This window comes from Capra hircus, chromosome 15 (genome assembly GCF_001704415.2).
Source record: "Capra hircus breed San Clemente chromosome 15, ASM170441v1, whole genome shotgun sequence".
NCBI classification, from domain to species: Eukaryota; Metazoa; Chordata; class Mammalia; order Artiodactyla; family Bovidae; genus Capra; species Capra hircus.
This window is the reverse complement of record NC_030822.1, coordinates 43,584,989-43,606,965: the sequence shown is the minus strand read 5'-3', so window position 1 is coordinate 43,606,965 and position 21,977 is coordinate 43,584,989. Positions and strand designations below refer to the sequence as shown.

Here is a 21,977-nt window from a genome sequence, read left to right as displayed (position 1 = left end):
GGCCTTGATTATGAGGTAATTGCACAAGAGGGCTTCCCGGGTGGCACGGTGGTAAAGAATCTGCCTGCTAACGCATGAGAGGCAAGAGGCGCGGGTTTGAACACTGGGTTGGGAAGATCCCCTGGAGAGGGAATGGCACCCTACTCCAGTATTTCCAGAATTCTGGAAAATTCTATGGACAGAGGAGCCTGGGGCTACAGTCCATGGAGTCACAAAGAGCTGGATATGACTGAGTGCACGTGTGAGCACATGCGCAGAACTGCACAGGAAGGGGATGTGCAAGCTGGTGTATAGAGACCACGCGGGATACAGATGGGGGCTTTGTCAACACCGTGGCCTCCTCCAAATGAAGGAGGGGCTAGGGGACAGTAGGTATCAGCTGGGAGTCAACTGGAGGGACTGTCTTGCGTCCAAGGGGAAAAGCCAGACAAAGTAACTTGGCAAAGGTAACATATTCTCTCTAAGAGGAAGCTCTGAGCTAGGCTTCGCTTCAAGTTCCCACATGATCAGCTGTGATAAAAAGTGATATTCTAATACATATTGAGAGCCAAAAAACTATCTGATACAGAAACTTGGGACTCTATCCCATGGAAATCTAGAAACACAATGTTCATAAGGGGAGGGATTTTTATCTGTTTTTTCACAGCTATAGTCTCACAGCCCAGAAAATGCCTTGAACATAATAGGCTTAGTAAATATTTGTTGCAAATAAGTAAATAAAAAGGTTTTCTTCATAAAAATTATTAATAATATTTTAAAAATTTACCTAAGCATGCTACAATAGGCTGTTGTATAAATAAATTATGATCCATCTGCTCTTTGGATGTAACTATTCTGAAAAGCAAACAGATGGTTTACAGGTTTGTAAAACCAGAATTAAGATCTATTCTATAAAGTAGTTAGATCTGGAATGAAGGGTCATCATTCTCATTCAAAAGATGAAAGGATTGCAAGGCCACACAGTGACTTACTGACTTTTTTAAGCTACTTAATACATACATGATAAAAGTGCTTTGGGGCAATAAACATTACCTATTGTCTGCTAAACAATTCTGTCATGTATTTGCAAATGATTTCCAGAGCTCCAGAAAAATAGATGTGGAAACAATGCTAGTTCCCATGCAAGAAAGCATGAGACCAACTAATGCCAGCAAACAAGAGGTAGGGCCAGAAATTCTAGCAGCAGTCATCCATCAATTTGGAAAACATTTATCAGCTGGCCAGTGTGCCAAGCCTTGGTGAGGCTGTGGGAATACAGAGATGGCTGCAGCCCAGCTTCCAGCTTCCTGCCTCTTTGCAGAATCTTGCAGGGGAACAGGGATTTAACACATCAGGGCTGTAAAGAGTGCAAAGAACTAGAGTTAAAAAAACCAGATATTGTATATTAATGTGTATATACATAGAGGCTTCCCTTGTGGCTCAGGTGGTAAAGCGTCTGCCTGCAATGTGGGAGACCCAGGTTTAATCGCTGGGTAGGGAAGATCGCCTGGAGAATACTTGCAGGGCAGGAGTAGAGGTGCATAGACAACAGACATGCATAAACAGCGGGGAAAGGAGAGGGCGGGGCGAACTGAGGGAGCAGCGTTGACATGTATACATCACTGTGTGTAAAGCAGCTAGCTGGTGGGGACCTGCTGTGCGGCACAGCAAGCTCAGCCCAGCGCTGTGATGACCTAGACGGGCGGAACTGGGGGGTGATGGGAGCTTCAGGAGGGAGGGTATGCATACATACGGCTGATTCATGTCGTTGTACAGTAGAAACTAACACAACTAAAAAGATTACACTTTTTTTTTTTTTTTTAAAAAAGGGAGATATACCAAGCATCTGAGAGCTGAGATGGGGTAGGGGGCACAGAATCTAGCTGGGATGAAAGTAAGACATGAGTATCAGGAAACAGAGGCAATGGCATGTGAAGTGCTGAAACCTGGAGGGTGAGGATCTGTGAGACAATAAACCTGGCGTGATCCCTGGAATGACCCAGAGGGGATTTTAGGAAACCAAGTAGTCAATGTCTGTCTGTCTCTCGTCCACTTCTGCCCTGGAGCTACAAGAGATGCTGAATAGAGAAAATGGCAGTAACCACAGGTGTTTTGACCCTTGCTTATAGCCATCTCCTGGCTCCGTGCCTTCTGTCACATTTCTAATTCGCTCAGTGTTACCTTGCCTGTAACATGGGATGATAATAGTGCCTACCTCAGGGGATGGCTCTGAGACTGACAGGAAATTAATACAGTTACTTATTTTTGTGACAAATATTTACTGAGCACCTGCTGTGTGGTAGACGCTGCACCCAACACTGATGATGCAGCTGTGAAACAGACAGACAGTCCCTGTTCTTATGGAGCTTACAGCCTGGAGGGAGAGAATGGAAGTAAATGAAGCACCAGACCTGTTAGTACCCGGAGGTGACAGTCGTGGTTTCCTCCATCTGCTCATTCCCGGAGGTGTAGAGCATTTGTCAAGGTACAATTTGAACCCCATTTTCAGTGAAGCTGTTGCGTGGGAGGAGGTCACTAAGCCAGTAACTGAGCCCAGCCAAACTGCTAGCACCCACATGGAACAGAATTTTGCTTTTATTTACTGAGTATTATGTGCCCACTGAAATCTTCCATTTTACATTATAGTCAATCATATTACAGTGAAGACAGAATTAAAGAAGGCTGTCTCTCCCCTTATTTGGTAGAGGCGCACAGACAGGTGGCAAGTTATATCTAGGATGAGACGTCTGACACATCTACAGCGGGATAGAGTTTGTGATTCACTAGACACAGGAACATAGAAAGGGCTCTAGGCTGCTGGCTCAGAAGGAAGAGACACTGATTAAGTCCAGGCACTGTGTTGGGCACTTTACACATAATTTACCTCATCTGATACTCAAAACAATCTTTATCAGGCCTATTTTAAAGACAGAGGAACTAAGTGAAAAAAGTGAAAGTGCCAGCCACCCATTCGTATCTGAAGCTTTGTGACCCCATGGACTGTAGTTCACCGGGGACCTCTGTTCATGGTCTTCTCCAGGCAAGAATACTAGAGTGGGTTGCCATTCCCTTCTCCAGGGGATCTTCTAGACCCAGGGATCAAATCCAGGTTCCCTGCATTGCAGGCATATTCTTCATCATCTGAGCCACAAAGGGAAGCCCTAAGAAGAACTAAGGTTCAGGGAAATTAAGTTGACTTCTTTACTAAGCTGGTAGAGGCAGAATTTGAGCCTGGGTCTGCAAACTCCCAAATCCATGATCTTTGCAGACACCCACTGTACATTCTAAATAGAAAAGCGAAGCTAGAATTGGAAGAATAATGAGATATGTTGTCCTTTTGGAGGAGGAAGATGAGCCTAAAAATAATGACGCTTCTTACTGTCATTAATAAACTATGTGCCCACCTCTGATACTGTGAAATTCTAAATGGCCACCTGTAGAAAGAGAAGAGCTGATACATATATGGGTGTGTGTGTACACTTAAAATCTGCAAGGAAATATACCCAAATGCTAACAATGGTTATCTCTAGATTATAAAATGACTTATTTTATCATATAAATAAGATGAAATATTTTATCTTCATTTTATAAATGACTTATTTTATTTAGCTTCTTTATGCTCTGTATTTATCATTTCTATATTTTCCATCACAAAACAAGGGTGTGCTCTGTTGAAAGGAATGATATTCAAGTTCTGATCAGGCATCTGGTCAGGTTGTCAGGGCTTGCCCATTTAGAAGGAAATTACCTTTTGTCCTTTCTGGTATCAGGGATCAGGGCTATGGCAGCCTGAGCACCAATATCTGGCCCAGGCACTCACATGCCACACTGCTTCTCATCTTTCTTATAAATGATTTTAAACAGAATTGAAAAAAGAAAAACCACATGTTGAAGAAGAGGTCATGACACTGTTTTAAAAATATGTCCTTTTGATGTTTTTTTTTTAAGGATCACAGCTCACAGAGGCATTTTACACCCAGTGAGTTCCTGAAGGGGAAGGGGCCAGTATACCATGTCATCCATCCTCTGGTTCGTTCATTCATTCATCCAATAAAACATTTACCGTGCCTTCACTGGGCTCTATACACTTGTCAAAGTAGCTACAGGAAAAGACTAAAGTAGAGCAAGTTTTAAAACAGAGGAAAGAGTGCTCTGTCAACAATTAGGTCTTTACCCAAATGCACGACTTCTTAGTATCTCACCCGAGCCACCATTTTAAATGGCATCTATCCATTCCAATAGTTTTCCCCATTGCACTTTTTACCTAACACATAAGTATTTATGCTGTATATTGTCTCTAATTCCCTTATACTAAATTATAAGTTCTAAGTGTGTACTGAGTTCTACATTTGGTTAGGTGCTTTTCTACTTTAAACTAGTTGAGGGCAGGAATGAAATATTGTTCACTACAACCCAAAGTTAAGTATAGTATTTTAAATGTAACAAATGTCTAGCACTTATTGTTTCTTCATATGAATTTTCTAAAACAAAATTTGGTGTTGGAAAGTAATAAACATGAAACATGGCCTAAACTTCAAAAAAAAGAGAGGAAAAGGTAGTGTGGTTTTCACACAAACCCCTTACATTCACCCCTTGTCCACCAGCAAATTTCAACCACCCAAAGGGACAACTCAAAAGTTACTGTCTCAAGAAGACAGAAGACACAGACATGGCCAAGAGGCACATGAAAAGATGCTCAACATTACTAATTATTAGAGAAATACAAATCAAACTGCAATGAGTATCACCTCACACCAGTCAGAATGGCCATGATCAAAATGTCTACAAATAACAAATACTGGAGAGGATGTGGATAAAAGAGAACAATTCTACACTATTGGTGGGAAAGTACATTGGTGCAGTCACTATGGAGAACAGTAGGGAGGTTCCCTAAAAAACTAAAGAGAGAGTTAACATATGATCCTGCAATCCTACTCCTGGGCATATATCTGAAGAAGATGGAAACTATAATTTAAAAAGAATGCACCTCAATATTCATAGCAGCACTATTCATAATAGTCACGACATGGAAGCAACCTACATGTCCATCAACAGACGAGTGAATAAAGAAAGAAGATGTGGTATGCACACACAGACACATGAATATTATTCAGCCATAAAAAGGAATGAAATAATGGCATTTGCAGCAGCACGGATGGACCTAGAGATTACCATCCTAAGTTAGGTAACTCAGCCAAAGACAAATAGCATATGATGTCACTTACATATGGAATCAAAATAAATGATGCAAATGAACTTATTTACAAAACAGAAACAAACTAATAGACATAGAAAAAACCTTATGGTTACCAAAGGAAAAGAGGGGGAGGGGTAAATTAGGAGTTTGAGATTAATAGATAACACACTACTATATATAAAATATAGCTATAGCACAGGGAACTATATTTGATATCTTGTAATAACTTACAATGGAGAAGAATCTGAAAAAGAATATATATACCTGAATCACGCTGCTGTGCACCTGAAACTTACACATAATAAATCAACTGTATTTCAATTAAAAAAAAGTTTCCATCTCTATAAATATCCTTTCTCTTCTCCCAGATTAGCACTCCCTCCTTGCTTCCTACAAATGATTGCTTTCTTATTTGCACACATGCAGCAATTATAATAGTATGTGCAATATAGTTCTTTCTGTACAAGTCTCTTTATGTTATAGGAAAGAAATGATAGCATTTCCCTAGAGTAGACAGATGAGATCACCCCTATATCCAAGGAAATAAATATCTAGGCTCTCACTGTTTGTGCTCTAACAGTGTACCTAGCCTACCAAGGTTGAGAAGTTCTACTGGAGATGCTGACCTCCTAATTAACACTATGCACTAGGCCTTAATTATTCATCTAAATATGCTCAGAGCCTAGTAAATTGCTATTTACATAGCTGGTAATCAGTGCTTTTATTAGTTCCTCTCACCTAATATTTACTGAATGTCCACCATGTGCCAGGCACAGTGCTAGTGAAAGAAATACATTAGTGAACAAAATAGATATGGTCATCCCTCCAATTTGGTGGGACAGAGCAACATCAAAAATATAATCTTACAAATACATAAGCAGTAATAACTACTGTGAAGGAAAAGTAGAGTGCTATGCATGCTATGGAAATATTTGAATAAACAAATGAAGGAAAGCACTGCATATTTTATATGGCAATATTCATTCACCAGAAAGGTATACTCTACAGGAAAAGAAAGAATATTGTGGGCTCTCTGAGGACAGATTAAGAATCCCGTAAGAAAATCTAACTCCCCTGTTCATGCTCCTGTGATAATAGCCAGAGATCCTATCTCATGAATGACTCATTCTGAACTTATGGGCAACTAAAAACCCTAAGATACATTTGTTGTTTGTTTAATGTGTTACCATAACTCCAAATCACTCTTCTCATACAGCTACAGTAGGTTATCTGGATCTAAGTATGTAACTTGCTGTGTTCCTCCATTAGCTTTTCATCTTGCTAGATTTCCTCTCTCAGTTTGACCTGCCCAAATACTGTCATGCTCAGTCCTGATGTGGGAATATATGTTTCTCTTCACATCAGTGGCTATGGCTACTCTGATGTAATGTTCAAATTCAGGTTGTTGAAGAGAATGTTGAGTGAAAATTTGGGTGAGGCCGAGAGGCAGAAATCACCTTTGAAATATACATCAAAAACATAAAAATGTCCATATCTTTTGCACTTCTGAGAATCTCTTCTAGTAAACCAATATCAAATAAGGAAAAAAAGTTTTATTTAAGAAAATAATTTTTCTCCATTATTTATAGCAGTGAATAGTGATTGAAAAATTCTAATCTTATAAGGGTCACAATTAAGCTTAGGTGAGTGTAACAAGAAGACATTTTCCTATAAGAGAAAATTCCTAAAAATAGGCTTGCAACAGCATTTTATTTTCAGAAAAGTGTGTTGGATCCTCATTGAGCTTCTTACGTGGCTCAGAACTCATCAAGCACTAATAAATATTTATTGTTAGTAAAGAGATGATGAAAACCTTTTATAAACAGATGATTAATAATATGACATAATTAGTTATCAGAAGATACTTGTTTGTATGGTGTTGATAAAGGATTTTAGGCAAACATTCCTTTTTAAAATGAGGCTTTCTTCTTTGACTGGCAGACTATTCCATAAACTAGCTGATGCATACAGGACTTTAAAGCAATGGCATTACAAATTAGCAGCTTGAATTTTAGTATAAATATGGCACTTAAAATTCTGTTTAACTGAAGTGCCCACTCTGTGAGGGGCTCAGGATGAGGTGCTGGGGGTACAGTAGCAAACAAGACAGGCAAAAATCCCTGCCTAGTGGGGCTTACAGCTTAGTGGAAGGGGGCAGGTGATACTCAAGTCATCAAGTAAAATAGATGGTACATCAGGTGGCAAGAAAGGCAGTGGAAAATAAGTAAGTAGTGGAGAGGGATAGGGGATTCAGCCAGGGATAGAAGGGGGAGTGAAGTTTCAAAGAGAGTGATGGGGCACCCTCCCCTCGCGCGCCCCCACCCCCACCCCGGGAAAGGATCGTCTGAGCAGAGAGCCCTGAAGGAGGAGGGAGAAAGTGCTGGGCAGTTGGCTGGGCCATGAACATTCCAGGAAGCAACTTGCTTTGAGCAATAGGATTTTAAAGGATTGGGGTATGACTTCTGTACAGGCAGTCCAGCCGCCGCATTCCTTGTCGCTTTCAATTAACCGTGAGTACACCCAGCTAGCTCATCAAAAAGGCTCCCATGTCTCTCCCTTCTGGCAGCCAGGGACAGAAACCCTCAGCGATGCCAAAACTGCCACGCTGGACCAGCCGCCACTGGAAGCAGAGGAGCAGCCCCGCCCCCTTCTCCTCGGCCTCCAGGGTGGAGGTGGGGGCGCTGTAACCCTTAGCCTTCCTCTCCCAACAGCCCCATTCTCTCCCTGCTAAGTCTAAAGAGGCATTAATGTTTGCTTTAAAGTTTCTTTTGTACGTAGTGAATCTGTGCACTGAGTAAGGGCTCTCATTGAGAAGCAAAATCACCACCTCTTAGAGTCACTTTTAGAACTAAGGATGTAATTTCTACCAGATTTAAAGGATATTAGGATTTCATCATTGATATTAAGTCCTTAAAGCTGTCATATTTGGAGTGAGGGTGTTAACAAAGAAGTACTTCTAAATATTTGTTAATTGCTATGTGTGTATATACACACACATATATATATTAAATTATATCAGCATTTGTAGTTTCTGATCATCTACTCATGTTCCCACTGATGACTTGCTGACTTCCTGTCACACCTGTTGATATAAAGCACAGTGACAAGGAGGATGCTATAAGCTCCATTAGGGCAGGATGATGTCTGTTTTTCTCACTGCTGTATCCCCAGTGCCTACCTTAGTGCCTGGCATATAGGAGACACTCAATAAATGCTGATGAATAAATGAATGACTTTAGAGATGACAGCTTTGATACAGAGAGAAAATCCTTTCATGCTAGTGTGGAAGGGGGCAAGTACAGAGACCACAACATCTGAAGCAGGAGAGGCAAAATGGGACATGAGCTATGATTTCTTCCTCTCTAACCTCCAAGATACTGGGCACCCAAGTGAACGTGCGTTTAATGCACAAGGGCAGGGCAGGGGTGGGGAGATGAGTGTGAGAAAACCTCGGAAACAGGATCCCTTTCCCACCCCCTGAAGATGTTAGATTACTTTGGTCAATTTACTTAGTCCCTTGGAGACTTGGTTTCATCGTCTAGAAAATGGGTATAACAATCCTGACTTTACAGGGTTGCTATGAGAGCTAAGTAGGATAAGAAATGTAAAGCTCTTGACATAGAGCCTACTGCCCAGTTGTTATGACTCATTTACCAAGGTTTGAATTCAGCTTTATTGCTTAGAGCTGAATGGTCTTAAGAAAGTTACTGGAATCCCTCTGTTGCCACAATTTCCTCATCTGTGAAAAAAAGGATAATAATGCTTATCTTGTGGTGTTACTCTGAGGATTAAATCAGTTGAAACATGTAAACCACTTAGAACAGTATCTGGCACGCAAGCATTATTATTGTATGTGAGGCATTTTTCCTATATGTTTCCAACTTTGATCTTGTTAGGGCTCAAACAACAGATTTGTTGATGTGATGATGGAGTTCTTGTTGGACAGGTTGGATCCTTGTCTCATTTCAACACTAGCTCTCAAACTCGAGTTTGCACTAGATTCACACTGAAGGCTTGCTGAAACACAAGCTGTGGGGGCCCCACGCTCAGAGCTTCTAATTCAGAAAGTCTGAGTGGGGCTTGAGATGTTTTTTTTATTTCTAACAAGTTCCCAGATGATGCTGATGCTGCTGGTCCAAAGACCACACTCTGAGAACCACTGTGATATAAAGAAAGGATATAAGAAGCTCTAAGAGAAGAAGGAAAGATAAATACATAGAGAGATAATTCTGAAACAATCCCCAATTGGAATGAGTTATGGGCACTAGCAGAAAGAATAATTTGTTCATTTATTCATTCAACAGACATTTACTTACTGCCCAATGTGAGCAGGACCCTGTATTCACCAACTGGTTTCCAGGACCAAGATTAAGCCAAGCAGGAACAACAGTGATTGGAGAAGACTATCAATTTGCTGAATTAAAACAGCATCAAAGAAAGAAACCATGTCCCCACTGGCCTAACTCAGGCATTATTTAGTGTGTGTATGTGTATCAGAATGTACACAAAATTTACCATTTTGACCATTTTTAAGTATACAGTTCATGGCATTAAGTACATTCATATGTTATACTGGCATCAACACCATCTATCTCCAGAACGTTTTTCATCTTCCCTAATTGAAACTCCACACATGTTCATCAATAATTCCCTATTTCCCTTTCTGTCACATCTCCTGGCAACCACCATTCTACTTTCTGTTTCTATAAACTTGATGATGAAGCTCATATACGTGACATCAGATAGTATCTGTCATTTTGTGCCTACTTATTTCATTTAGCATAATGTCAAGGGTCATCCATGTTATAGCATATGTCAGAATGTCCTTTTTTAAAGGTGAATAATATTTCACTGTATGTATACACATTTTGTTTATCCATTCATCCACCAATGGATATTTAGATTGTTTCTGCCTTTTGGCTGTCATTAATATTGCTGCTATGAACATGAATGTACACACATCTGTTCAAGTCCCTGCTTTCAACTCTTTTCGGGAATATATTTCTAAGCATCATTTTAAAGCAGATAAATTTTGTTTGAGTAAATATTAAGATCACATTTCCCATCTCCCACCCCTCCCCTCCTTTTCCCTTCTTAGAACTTGATCCCTCCTGACCCTCAGGTACCTAGATCTCTCAGCTGCTCCAATCTGATAAATCATTCACACCTCCAAGAACAAGGGGGATACATCTTAGTGTTCTTACGGGCTGAATGCATGCATGTATCTTCCTTTCTCTATAATGACAACCTTGCTGATGCACTGTCCAAACATACCTATGCCAGGAGCATGTCCAGGACTATAAGGAAGACATTTAGTCACTGGAATCAGACATGTGATAGAGAAGCCTGACCTTACTACTTACTAGCCATTTAGGCAAGGGATTTAATTTCTCAAACTTCAATTTCCTGATCTGTGAAATAGGTGTAATAGTTTGGATCTACTTGGTTGCTGTGAGAATTAAACTAAGATAAGGTAAACTAAGATAAACTGAGATAAGGTAAAGCACTTAACCAAGTGCCTGGCATATGGTAAGCACCCAACAAACACAGACTGTATCTGAGTAATTCCTTCAGATACATGCCAAGACAGTTCCTGCCATCTAGATCCACAGAAGGACATTACAGTGAGCATGGAACTAATGGTCCCACTCAGCCACAAGCCCAGATTCCTAAACACTGGACATTGTTTCTTTTTAAAATCACAGGATTCAAAATTACAACCTGCTCACAAGGGGTTAAAGATATCTTTGGACAAGGAAGATATTTTGGGTGCTCCATGGAACCCACAAATTGTACCAGAATCCCCAGCAGCCAGCTATGGGTATAAGTATTCTTCCTCGGTTGTTGCTGTTTTTTTTTCCCCCTCTGAGTTTGCAAATGCCAGATAAAAATGGATTCCAGAACAATGGAAATTTGAGATGAGAAATGGTTACAGCAGATTTGGCCAGGCCTCCTCCTAGGATGGCCCCAGTCCTTCTGGGACGTGTTCTGACAACTCGTTGGCCTCTTTCTAAGCCTCTGCAAAGGGGGTGATGTTCCCGCCACTTCCCTTGGAAGAATGTTGCACGGTGAAATATGACTCACTGTCAGGGCCCTTGCCTTTGAGATTCCCTTTCTTCTCCTGACCCACTTTCGTCTTGCTGCGCCCTTTTGTACAAAGTCAAATGAGGCCTCCTCTGGAGGAGGCTGCTCTGTGAGGACTGACATTTAAAGACCATTACCACCTCTTCAACTCAGCCCTGTTCATTTAGCCAAGCAAAGCATGTTTAATTCTTTTAATCTTCCCTCATAAATCAATCTCTTCATTCCATTAATAGTCCTCCTGTGCTTTGAACTCCCTCCAGTCTGGTCATCCTAAGCTCTTGTTCCGTTTACACTTGAGAATTGCCAGTCAATCAAGAAGCGGCTGCACAGGAAAAACAGCCGGATCCTCGCCAGGGTTCTGGAAGTTCTCAGCATACTGGAGTGTCTGCCGCCCAAGACACCATGAGCCCCAGAAGAGCCCTGCCTGGAGGCCAAGCCCCATGGCCTTAAGGGAGACTTGAGGCATCTGCTGCGCACCCCGTTCTGGGTCTTTCCATGGCCCTGGCCCACCTAGCCAATGGTCAAGGGAACTGCACAAGAAGCCCACTCAGATACCTGTCCCGCTCCTTTCCATCAGCCTCCGCAGTACACTCACCTTGCAGCTGGCATCTACCCACTAGAGCAACGGAGGACCCTGGGTAGGCCCAGAATCGTTCTTACCTGGAAGGTCCCGGCATGGTCTTCCTCCTTATCACCGTCTCTGTTCTCTTTGAGGGCGATTAAGGTGAATCCTCTGAAATAGGAGGGAGGGGCAGCTGAAAGCGTCACTGCAAGATAAGAAGAAAGCAGATGATCAGCATAATAATCAGCTGTCTTCCATTTGTCAACTGGATAAATGTGAGCCCTCATCAGCATCCCAGACCTGTGGGCCACAGGGGCAGGTGATGGTGGGAAAGGCTCGTTTGGGAGAGTGATGAACTTTCACCCTCGCCACCCAGCCCCCTCTCGCATTTCAGAACCTGCTAAAACACCTGAACTGTGATCTCACTTGGGAATTGTTGAATCAACCAAGCCTGAGATGAACGCTCTTAGAAACTACAATTTGATAAAAATATCACATGGTCAGCAACTTGTCTTGACAGTTATCTAATGTCATATACTTCCATAGATTGGCCCAAGAGAGACTCAGGTGCTTGCAGCATAAACTCCTATCAGTTCAGTTTAGTCACTCAGTCATGTCTGACTCTTTGCAACTCAATGGACTGCAGCACACCAGGCCTCCCTGTCCATCACCAACTCCCGGAGTTTACTCAAACTCATGTCCATCGAGTCAGTGATGCCATCCAACTATCTCATCTTCTGTCGTCCCCTTCTCCTCCGACCTTCAATCTTTCCCAGCATCAGGGTCTTTTCCAGTGAGTCAGTTCTTTGCATCAGGTGCCCAAAGTATTGGAGTTTCAGCTTCAGCATCAGTCCTTCCAACAAATATTCAGAACTGATTGCCTTTAGGATGGACTGGTTGGATCTCCTTGCAGTCCAACTTTCTCTCAAGAGTTTTCTCCAACACCGCAGTTCAAAAGCATCGATTCTTTGGCACTCAGCTTTCTTTATAGTCCAACTCTCACATCCATACATGACTACTGGAAAAAACATAGCTTTGACTATGTGGATCTTTGTCAGCAAAGTAATGTCTCTGTTTTTTTAATATGCTGTCTAGGTTGGTCATAGCTTTTCTTCCAAGGAGCAAGCATCTTTTAATTTCATGGCTTCAGTCACCATTTGCAGTGATTTTGGAGCCCAAAGAAATGAAGTCTGTCACTGTTTCCCCATCTATTTGCCATGAAGTGATGGGATCAGATGCCATGATCTTAGCTTTCTGAATGTTGAATTTTAAGCCAACTTTTTCACTCTCCTCTTTCACTTTCATCAAGAGGCTCTTTAGTTCTTTTTTGCTTTCTGCCATAAGTGTGGTATCATCTGCATATCTGAGGTTATTGATATTTCTCCCAGCAATCTTGATTCCAGCTTGTGCTTCATCCAGCCCAGAATTTCTCATGATGTACTCTGCATATAAGTTAAATAAGCAGGGTGACAATATACAGCCTTGACGTACTCCTTTTCCTATTTGGAACCAGTCTGTTGTTCCATGTCCAGTTCTAACTGTTGCTTCCTGATCTGCATACAGATTTCTCAAAAGGCAGGTCAGGTGGTCTGGTATTCCCATCTCTTTAAGAATTTTCCAGTTTGTAGTAATCCACATCGTCAAAGGCTTGGCATCGTAAATAAAGCAGAAATAGATGTTTTTCTGGACCTCTCTTGCTTTTTCAATGATCCAACAGATGTTGGCAATTTGATCTTTGGTTCCTCTGCCCTTTCTAAATCCAGTTTGAACATCTGGAAGTCACAGTTCATGTATTGTTGAAGCCTGGCTTGGAGAATTTAGAGCATTACTTTACTAGCATGTGAGATGAGTGCAATTGGCCGGTAGTTTGAACATTCTTTGGCGTTGCCTTTCTTTGGGATTGGAATGAAAACTGAGGATGTGGCAAAACACATCTATTTCTTGTGGGCACTCAGCTGGAACGTATTCCTCAGCCTCCCTTGCAGTTTGGTCTGCTTATGTCCCAGTCCTGCTGGTGGAAAACTTGGACAGACAGGATGAATGCCACTTCCTGCCTGGCCCCTCCAAATTTTCTGCATGATTCTCCATCCTTCCTCTCCCATCTCTGCCTGCTGCATCCAGGCGAATCCAGCAGAGGACCCTGATGCCCCAGGAGAAGGATTGGAGTCACAAGATGGAAGGAACCTAGGTTTCTGAATAACCACAAAGATTGGCTACTAATGTCTATAAAAGGTCAGATAGAAAGTAAGGAACAAAGGTCGAGGAAAAAAAAATAATGAAGTAGAGAAGGGCAAAAAATGTGGGGTGCTAAGCAACGGCACCCAGACACTGATGACTTTGATGTCAAGAGAAAGAACTGAGATCTCTGAGGGGTAGACAGATAGCCCCACAGCAGTCTGAGGTTATCTAGGTTGGGGTGGGGGGCCTTCAAAGCAATCTACACACTTCTGGAGGAACGGGAACAGAGAGTAAGAGGCAGACAGTAAAGGGGCTGTGCCCAGATCACCTCAAATTCCTTTGTGCCATGGTACAAAGGCCCTGGTACGTGGCCCTGGTATTGATGAGCCTTTGCTTCCAGAGGCTGGCACCTGTGGCTCGTTCCTGAAGGACCAGCCTCAGGTCACTGGAGTCTCTCTGCCTAACATGAAAGGCCCAGCTCCTTTGCATCAGGTGATGATTCTGAGGACCTGACATCTCTAAATGACCCTGCAGGATCAGAGCTCACCTGGGGTCACAGCCAGGTGAGGTTATTTCCTCCCCTGTCCCAAGTCCCTAACCCCTTATTGGCTTCCTCTGGGAGTACTTCCTTTAAGAGTCACTTGCACCCCAATCATCCCCTGAGGGTTTGTTCTGGGTTAAATTGTGTCCTTCTAAAATGTATGTTAAAATCCTAACCCCAGGTTCTTGGAAATGTGACCTTTTTTGGAAATAGGGTCTTTGCAGATGTAATTAGTTAAGATGAGATCATAATATTGGATTAAGGTGACCCTAAGCCCGCCTATGGCCAATGTCCTTAGACACAGAGACACACAGGGAAGAACGACAAGTGACGACAGAAGCAGAGATGGGAGTGAGGCACCTGCAAGCCAGTGAATGGCAAGGACGGCCACCAGAGGCTAGGAGAGGCATGAAGCAACTCCTTGGAGCCTCCAAAAGGAAACAACTCTGACAACATCTTGAGTTCAGACTTTTCGCCTTGAGAACTGTGAGCAAATACATTTCTGTTGTTTCAAGCCACCGGTTTATGGTACTATACACGGGAACCCTAAGAAATGAATAATACCTGCTTCTGAGGAACCCAGCCTAAGCTAGACATGCAGTCTCTGCTGCACAGTCAGTGACTTCAGGCTGCAGCTCAAACTCCACAGACTGATGGGCCCCCAGACTGTCTCTCCGGGAAGCTCCACCAACCATATTTCCATTCCCTGCTACACCACATTTCAGTCCTGGGACTCTCTCACTGGCAGTTTCCTGAAAAGCCATCATTTCATCCTACAGTATTATTTTTTTCCACTTGGCTATTCATACACCTGGAATGTTCCACCTCCTCCATTCCTGGCAAACTTTTTTAGAAATCAGCTAAATTTTCATCTTTTCTGTAATGTTTCCTTTGACTGCCCCATCAAGACCTGGGTGCTCTTTTCCCTTGGATCTTGTTAAAATTCCAGACATGGAACAATGGACTGGATTCAAATTGGGAACGGATTAAGCTAAGAAAGCTAAGATCATGGCATCTGGTCCCATCACTTCATGGCAAATAGATGGGGAAACAGTGGAAACAGTGACAGACTTCATTTCTTTGGGCTCCAAAATCACTGCAGATGGTGACTGAAGCCATGAAATTAAAAGATGCTTGTTCCTTGGAAGAAAAGCTATGACCAACCTAGGCAGCATATTAAAAAGCAGAGACATTACTTTGCTGACAAAGATCCACATAGTCAAAGGTATTGTTTTTCCAGTTGTCACATATGGATGTGAGAGCTGGACTATAAAGAAAGCTGAGCGCTACAGAATTGATGCTTTTGAACTGTGGTGTTGGAGAAGACTCTTGAGAGTCCTTTGGACTGCAAAGAGATCAAACCAGTCAATCCTAAAGGAAATCAACCCTGAATATTCATTGGAAGGACTGATGCTGAAGCTTCAATACTTTGGCCACCTGATGTGAAGAACTGACTCATTGGAAAAGACCCTAATGCTTGGAAAGATTGAAGGCCAGAGGAGAAGGGGATGTCAGAGGATGAGATGGTTGGATGGATCACTGACTCAATGGACATGAGTTTGAGCAGGCTCCAGGAGTTGGTGATGGACAGGGAAGCCTGGCATGCTGCCGTCCATGGGGTCGCAAAGAGTCAGACATAACTGAGCTACATAACTGAGTCAGACATAACTGAACTGACTGATACAATGGGCCTAATAACAGTATTTACCTCAACATATCAATGTGAAGCATAAATAATGCATGAAAGTCCTTAAAACCATTGTTGGCAGATTACAGATAAATATTAGCTCTTATTATTATCAGCGATGAAATGATCACATTAAATATTTTGTGCGCAAGTATTTGTTTACCTATTTGTAAGTCCTTCAAAGGTAAGAATCACATCTTAGCCCAGCACAGTGAATAGCAGAGTTGGTATGTAATTACATTTACTGAATCATATTCATGGACTGGTAGATTCAGTGTTGTAAAGATGTCAATTCTTCTCAAATTGATTTATAAATTTAGGGCAACTTACATTAAAATCACAGCATGGTTTTGTGATATTGACAAGCCGATTCTAAAATTTATGTGTGCAGAGGGCCAAGAATATATAAGGCAACCTGGAGAAAGAAAGGCAAAGTTGGATGACTTATACTACCAGCTATTGAGACAACGCAGCTATAGAAATTAAGCCTGTGTACTATAGCAAGGAAAGAAACAGGCCAATTGAATAGTTTGAGGTCCAGATAAAGTTCCACAAATACATATAAACTTGATTTATGATTGAGTGTACTGCAGAGCAGTGGGGGAAAGAAGATATATTCAGTGACAATCAGGAAATAGACATGAGGGAGCAACTAACACAACAGGATAATGGTGCATAAAAAGGTGGATCTTGGTCTTTACCTCACATCATACTCAAAAATTCATGTAGATTGTAGAGCTAAATGTGAAGAGTGAAACAATAAGGTTTTAGAAAGTAGCATAAGATGAAACATGAATGATCTTGGCATGGGAAAGTTTTTTTTTTAAATAGAACATTTAAAAACACTGAAGATAAAGAAGATGTGTAAATGGAATGATAATAATGTCTTTTGATAAACAAAATTTTGGTAAGAAAATGTAAGTTGTGGTGTGAAAGGAGGTATTGGCAATACATTGAACCAGAAACTTTTATCCAAAATATATAAAGAACGCTCAAAGATCAATAAGAAAAAGATAGACAGCCCAAAGTAAAAAAAATTAGCAAATCGCATGAACTAGTACTTCACAAAAAGTGTTAGTTACTCAGTCATGTCCAAGTCTTTGCGACTGCATAGACTGTAGCCCACCAGACTCTGCTGTTCATGGAATTCTCCAGACAAGAATACTGGAATGGGTTGCCATTTCCTTCTCCAGAAAGTTCACAAAAGAAGGTGCCCAAATGGCCAATTAACATATGAAAAGGCAATCAACCTCATTTGTCAATGGGGAAATACAAATTAAATCCACAGTAAAATACCACTGCATGTCCACCAGACTGACTAACCTTAAAAGGATTAACATTATCAAATGTTCTTAACTGGAACTCTCACACTCAGTTGATGAACTGAAAATGAGCAATCTTCCCAGGAAAACTGTTCAGCAGTATTTACTGAAGCTGAGCTTATACATTCCCTATGACCCAGGACTGCCTCTCCTAAATCAGTAGAAATGCAGACATGTGTGGACCGCATGACACCTACCAGATATTCATAGTAGCATCATTTGTAGTAGTACCTTTCAGTCAAAAATAAACAAATTACTGCTACCCACAACAACAGGGATTATCTCACAAACAATCTTAAGTGAAAGCAGACAGACGCAAAAGAATACAAAAAGTACCATGACATTTATATGAAGTCCCAAACCAGGAAAAGTAATAATCTATGATCCTAGAGGTCAAGACAGTGGTCCTCCATTGTCACCTACTAGCTTTTCTCTGGAGACTCAGCCTCTGGAGATTGACCCTGAGGACCAGCTTTTTAAAACTCATTGTTGGTTCACCAGCTTGCTGAGTGTCATGACCTTTATCATCATCATCATTTTGATCATCATCTTCATTCCCAGCATCACCAAGACCACCATCATCATCCTTTACAATTCTGAATCCTTTATATATATGCCAGGCACTGTGGTAAATGTTTATTTAGTCATTTTTACATTCCTAAAGAAAGGTAATATTATTAACCCCATTTTTTTAAAATGAGTATCAGGGAGGTTAAATAAGGTCATATACTTATTAAGTGGTCTTGTATTTCCCCATTGACAAATGAGGTTGAGTGCCTTTTCATATGTTTATTGGCCATCTGGGCACCTTCTTTTCTGAACTTTCTGAAGAAGGAACTCGCAACCCATTCCAGTATTCTTTTTTTTTTTAATGATTTTATTTTCTTAATTATTTTTTAACCATTTATCATTTATTTTTTATTATTATTATTTTTACTTTACACTATTGCATTGGTTTTACCATACAACAACATGAATCCACCATGGGTGTACATGTGTTCCCCATCCTGAACCCCCCCACCTCCCTCCCTGTACCATCCCTCCAGGTCATCCCAGTGCACCAGCCCCAAGCATCCTGTATCCTGCATCGAACCTGGACTGGCGATTCATTTCATATATGATATTATACATGTTTCAATGCCATTTTCCCAAATCATCCCTCTCCCTCTCCCACAAAGTCCAAAAGACTGTTCTATACATCTGTGTCTCTTTTGCTGTCTCGCATACAGGGTTATCATTACCATCTTTCTAAATTCCATATATATGCATTAGTATACTGTATTGGTGTTTTTCTTCACTCTGTATAATCAGCTCCAGTTTTATCATTCCAGTATTCTTGTCTGGAGAATTCCACTTCAAGTGTGGGGAGGGGAGGCAGGGCTGATCTGGGGCGGGGACCCAGGAGTGCTTCTGAAGTGCAGGTCCTTCTAGTTCCTGATCTGGGTGCCAGTTGCATAAGTATATTCAACAAGTGATGATTCACCAAGATGCAAGATTTGTGAACTTTTCTGTATTAAAATTTTCTTTTGACAAGAATATTATTAAACAATGTTTCTGAATGATAAGTGTGGATCTTTTTGTATATTTGTGCAGAGCACTTAAAGGGCTACCCATAAACAGCTTTCCAGAATGATGCATTCCTGTAGGTTCTAGAAAACTAAGGTTTTACTTTACCTTATTGAATACAATCCAGAAGATGGAGGCTCTGGAGGCTGAAGTAGGTGCTTCAAGCCATAATTATCAGTGGTGATGACTGTGTTACACAGTGTACTTTGAAGGAAGAGAGGAGATCCCCGTCCCTCTAGTTAGCCCCATCATATGACTCCTCAAAGGAACAAATGCGCAGTGTGTTCTGAGTCCCGGTATTGACTGAAGACAACTGCTTGGCAATAAATAATAGCATCTTCTAGTGACTCCTCCCAAGTGCTTCCCAAGAGAGGTCATTAAGAGAGACCCAGGAAATTAAAGAAAAAAAGCTTATGAAGGATTAAAATAAAAAATATTTTAAAGTCCACTTGAAGCCACTCTGTGAGCATATACAGGGAACTGGTTAAAAGCAAAGATTTCAGATTAGAGTCCCAGAGCTACCACTTAATAAGTATATGACCTTATTTAGCCTTCATGATACTTATTAAAAAAAATGGGGTTAATGATATTACCTTTCTTAGGAATGTAAAGATGACTAAATAAACATTTACCACAGTGCCTGGCATATATATAAAGGATTCAGATTGTAAAGGATGATGATGGTGGTCTTGGTGATGCTGGGAATGAAGATGATGCTCAAAATGATGATGATGATAAAGACCATGACACTCAGCAAACAGATTAACCAACAATGAGTTTTAAAAAGCTGGTCCTCAGGGTCAATCTCCAGAGGCTGAGTCTCCAGAGAAAAGCTAGTAGGTGACAATGGAGGACCACTGAGAGGACTGAGGTGGAGATCATTGTCTTTGGGGCTGATAGTCACAGGTCAGGTTCTGCACAGGTTTGGATAAGTCTTTATAATTAACTGAGTCTTTTTGCAGCTCCTCATGCCCTAGAGAGTGAGCTTCATTATGGCCTCTCAGCCCCTCCCAACTGCACACAATACAGCCTTTCAACACACCCTTTCTTCCCCCTTGAATACTTCTCACCCAATCTCAATTAAATATTTGTGAGTTATTTGTTAAATGCTGGTCTCCTCTAATAACTTGTAAACTGTATGAGAACACAGATCCATTCTGTCTTGAACTACGTCTCTAGAGACACACAGAGAAAAGACCTAACCTCTGCCTTCTAGGAGCACACAGTCTAAGAGCTGGCAGAAAAGGCTGCATTGGCAGGTATTTTTATATGATGGGTGTTATGGATGTATGAGTGAAGTGCTCTGGGACCCCAGAGGAGGGAACACCTGAGTCTACTGGGGGAGTTAAACGTGAGTCATGGGGTCGCACGGGGTCGCACAGAGTCGAACATGACTGAAGCGACTTAGCAGCAGCAGCAGCATGGAGGAAGAGGCATTTGAGCTGCAAACTAAATGATGTATAGGAGTTTGTCCAGTGGACAAGAGGAACAACAGCATCTCAGAGAGAGGGAAAGGCATGGTGGGCCGGCTTTGGCTTTGGAAACCAGAAGTAACTCTGTATTTTATTAGTTGCGAGCTGGGAGGGAGGATATTGTAAGAGGCTAGGGGAGGAAAAGGGGAAGCGTCTTTGAAACATCTTTAAAGTCTTGCTAAGAAGTGTGGATACCACTCTGGAGGTGACAAGGACACAATGGAGGGTTTGAGTTGGGGAATGTCATGTAAATTCATGTTTTAGGAAAATCAGGCTGCAAGATGGATAACAACCTTTCCCTAAAAACCAGCTCAGTGGCAAGGGCCTCTCTGGCCTGACTTGTTTATATGAGGACTTGTTTATATGTGATGTTTCACATAGGGGCCTGGCCTCAGATCACCACCTAAGGTGGAGTTCTCCCCTCCTATGTATATGAAAACTCCAGTCCCACCTAACTCCCAAAGAACCTTCTGGCCCTTCAAATGTTGGTTTATCAACCCTCTAATATAAACTTCAGTGCATCTGCTATGCCCGTTGTCATAACTGGATCTTGTCTAGGCCACTCTCCCCACCCTACCTCTGGGCTTCAGACCCTTCCAGTCCCAACCTCAATGAGAAAATCTTGAGCCAGATTCCAGTTCCATTACAAGGCCAGCCACTGCCATCCACCTGCTCTATGTTACTGAGATGCCCAGTCTTCATGCCCCACATATCAGCAACAATGAACTTGAGCTGCCACCTTACTTGTAATGTGGGGTTGGCTGTAAGGACCGCTGGAGTATTACATTAGCTATGGTGGTCCCGTCCTGATTCTGCACAACTTGTGGAGCTCTGGACAGCTGCGACTCACATGACTCACTTAGAAACTGGCAGTTCAGCCCACCTAGCGAGGAGTAGGCAAGAGAAAATGCTGCTGACAGGTTGGCAAATACGATGGCAGGATTACAAATCCTGGGTGAGCAAGTCATGGGGTGGGTTTGGCTTATGCTGTTCTCTCTCAATGAATGCTCTCAGCATTCCCTGGGAGAGATGAGCACCCTCCCATTCCAAACTAAAGATCATGCATATTTAAGGTTTTAAGGGCTGTAGGTATGGATGTATAATGGATGTAGCTAACAGACTGGGGTTCAAATTCCTGTTTTCTACATGTTGCTGTGCTGTTCTTAGTCACTTATTGTGTCTGACTCTTTGCGACCCCATGGACTGTAGCCCACCAGGCTCGTCTGTCTATGGGAATTCTCCAGGCAAGAACACTGTAGTGGGTTGCCATGTGCTCTGCTTTCTACGTGTTACCTTGGGCTGATTATTTGACTTCTCATTATCTCAGCTGACAATCCCTGTAAAATGGCACTAATAGTATTTATATTGTTATTATGACAACTAATTAAT

The 21,977-nt window shown here is 41.8% G+C and overlaps 1 protein-coding gene across 1 annotated transcript in view; it reads right to left on the bottom strand.

Annotated features, from left to right (window-relative positions):
• SPON1 (spondin 1) overlaps positions 1-21,977 on the bottom strand; it is a 311,073-nt gene that overhangs the window by 277,676 nt on the left and 11,420 nt on the right. The window contains exon 2 of the mRNA XM_018059584.1: positions 11,921-12,027. Coding sequence (XP_017915073.1) covers positions 11,921-12,027 — 107 coding nt within the window. The remainder of the gene's footprint in view (positions 1-11,920; positions 12,028-21,977) is intronic.